The sequence below is a fragment of the Trypanosoma grayi genome, assembly GCF_000691245.1.
Source record: "Trypanosoma grayi strain ANR4 Tgr_56_V1, whole genome shotgun sequence".
Lineage (NCBI taxonomy): Eukaryota > Euglenozoa > Kinetoplastea > Trypanosomatida > Trypanosomatidae > Trypanosoma > Trypanosoma grayi.
Window position 1 is genome coordinate 32,069 of NW_008825675.1, and position 2,141 is coordinate 34,209.

Here is a 2,141-nt window from a genome sequence, read left to right on the forward strand (position 1 = left end):
CCTCCCCCTTTCTTGTGGGGAGCGCCCGACAGTGGCTGTTTCTGCTACTACAGCTGCAGTGACAGAAAAAGCAGCTCATTTCTTCGGCTCGTCCTTCTTTTCAGTCTTCTTTGGCAGCAACGTCTTTGAAGAGGCATGAGAGCTCTTCTTAACTTCGGCCGACGACGACGACGGCGGCGGGTGACTCTTCGACGATGTACCGGCAGACGGTGCGGCCGTGCTACTGCTCTTCGGCGTCCGCGCCTCTTTGCTGCCGCCACCGCTGCTGCTGACAGGGCCCTTGAGGTTACTCTTGCTGTGGCTGTTGTGACTGCTGCCTCCAGTGCCCTTGCTGTTCCCCTTTGATGGTGAGGCCTCCGCCTTTTGCTTCGCCGCCTCCGCCGGCTTGGCGGCTGTTGTTGTTGTTCCTGCTGCCGGGCTCTTGACGCTCACTTCGGCAAATGCTTGTGGGGGATGAGGGCCTTCGCCCTTGGTGTCGTCGCCGGCTCCAGAGGCTGCGCCTGGGCCCTGCCGGCGCTTGCGGCCCCACGTCGCCTGCTGCGGCTCGTCTGCGTCCTCCAGCAGCACTTTCCGCCGCCGTCGTGCCTCGCCAGCAGCAGCAGCAGCAGCAGCAGTCGTAGTTGTAGTCGGAGCCGCCCCACCGGCGGGGGAGACGTCACCGCCGAGGTTGCTTTCAGCAGCGTCGAGTATATCCGATGTGAGCTGCACAAGCAGCATATCTGGGTGCCACGGCACGTCCTCGTCGTCGAGGTGCTGCGAGAGGCAGGCGGTCAGCGCCGACATGTCGTAATCCTGGTGAATGACTTGTAGAAAGTCGTTCCACATATTTGATATGTCTAAGTCCGCAAGCTTCGGCATGTCGGCAGTGTAACCAACTGGTGCCTCCGCAAAGCCGTTAACAAGCCGATCCCGCTCCTCCGTGTCCCTCTGCCCAGACTGCTGGCGCGACTGCTCGTCCACGCCGTCTTCAAGGCTGCGGAGCGCCTCCGCCTGCACCACCACATCCACAGTTGCCCGTGTGTTGGGCGTCGCACTCTCATGTGCCACGCCTCCAGCTGCAGCAGCAGCGGCGGCGGCGGCGGCGGCGGCGCCATCCGTATTCTGCGCTTCCCCCGCGCGTCGACCGTACTTCGGTGGCATTCTACTATATGTGCGTGTTCGTGGTGTCGCCTCCACCCAACCCTCTATATGCGGGTGTGTCTCTGTTTATTCGTGTGTATCCAGCCAACACACGTACAGATGCACAGCCTGCACGCCTATTTCTTGTCTACTGCAGTTGTTTCCTCGTCGTGTGAGGGCGTTGGGGACCNCGATATGTTCCTCTGACCTAATGTCTCGTTACTCGGGCCGTGCAGTGCCCCCACCACCACCGACAACAACAACAACAAAAAACAAAGAACAACAGAAAGAAAAGAAGAAAGCCACCATGAGGAGCTGAAGGTCCGACAGAGCGCAACACCGCACGGCGCCCGGATACACACTACAGCGCAAGGTAAGTATCACCCTTTCTTTTTTTAGCGCGCGCGCTTCGTCCCTGACGTCTTTGCCCGCGGTGCCTTTTCGAGTTTCGCTGGCCGCACCGCGTCGTCGCCGGCGAGCACCGTCACGGAGATGATGTGTTCGCCGCGCAGCAGCACCAGCCCCAAGCTGCGCTGCGGGCTGATACCCGCCTCCTTCATCTTCTTCGTCTCCCCCCGCCGCTCCGTGGTGTCACCAAGCACGACGTTCATGTGGCGGTCGTACACGAGCAGTTTGCCTGTCATCTCCCTGCCGTCGTCAAGCGTGAGCTGCAGCGTGCGGTTGATGTTATGCAGCATGCTCTCGCGGCCCATGGTTGCAGTCGATGTGTCTGTCTGTGTGTCTGTGTGTGTGGGCAACTGTCGTAGTGCGCAGGAAATGCAGAGAAATCAGAACGACAACAGGGCAAGCCGAACTCTGCGACTTTTCTCACCTTCCTTCTCTCTATGTTCCTTCTCCACGTTGCACAGGTGCCAAAAGAGCGAGAAAAGGGGAGGGAGTGAGCGGACACGCAGGGATGCATGCGACAGAGATGGGGAATAAAGGAACCGGTAGAAGCAGAAGCCCCACGCCCACATGTGACACGAGAACAACTCGCCTGTCCAGTATCCTTTTTTTTTTTT

General features: G+C 59.6%; 2 protein-coding genes across 2 annotated transcripts; both read right to left on the minus strand.

Annotated features, from left to right (window-relative positions):
* Positions 1 to 75: 75 nt before the first annotated feature.
* DQ04_00561130 (hypothetical protein) lies at positions 76 to 1,140 on the minus strand (the record flags this gene model as incomplete). Its single annotated transcript, XM_009309260.1, has 1 exon — positions 76 to 1,140. The coding sequence occupies one exon, from the start codon at positions 1,138 to 1,140 to the stop codon at positions 76 to 78; it is 1,065 nt and encodes a 354-aa protein (XP_009307535.1).
* Positions 1,141 to 1,514: 374 nt separating this feature from the next.
* On the minus strand, positions 1,515 to 1,832 carry DQ04_00561140 (small nuclear ribonucleoprotein; the record flags this gene model as incomplete). Its single annotated transcript, XM_009309261.1, has 1 exon — positions 1,515 to 1,832. The coding sequence occupies one exon, from the start codon at positions 1,830 to 1,832 to the stop codon at positions 1,515 to 1,517; it is 318 nt and encodes a 105-aa protein (XP_009307536.1).
* Between the last annotated feature and the right edge of the window lie 309 nt (positions 1,833 to 2,141).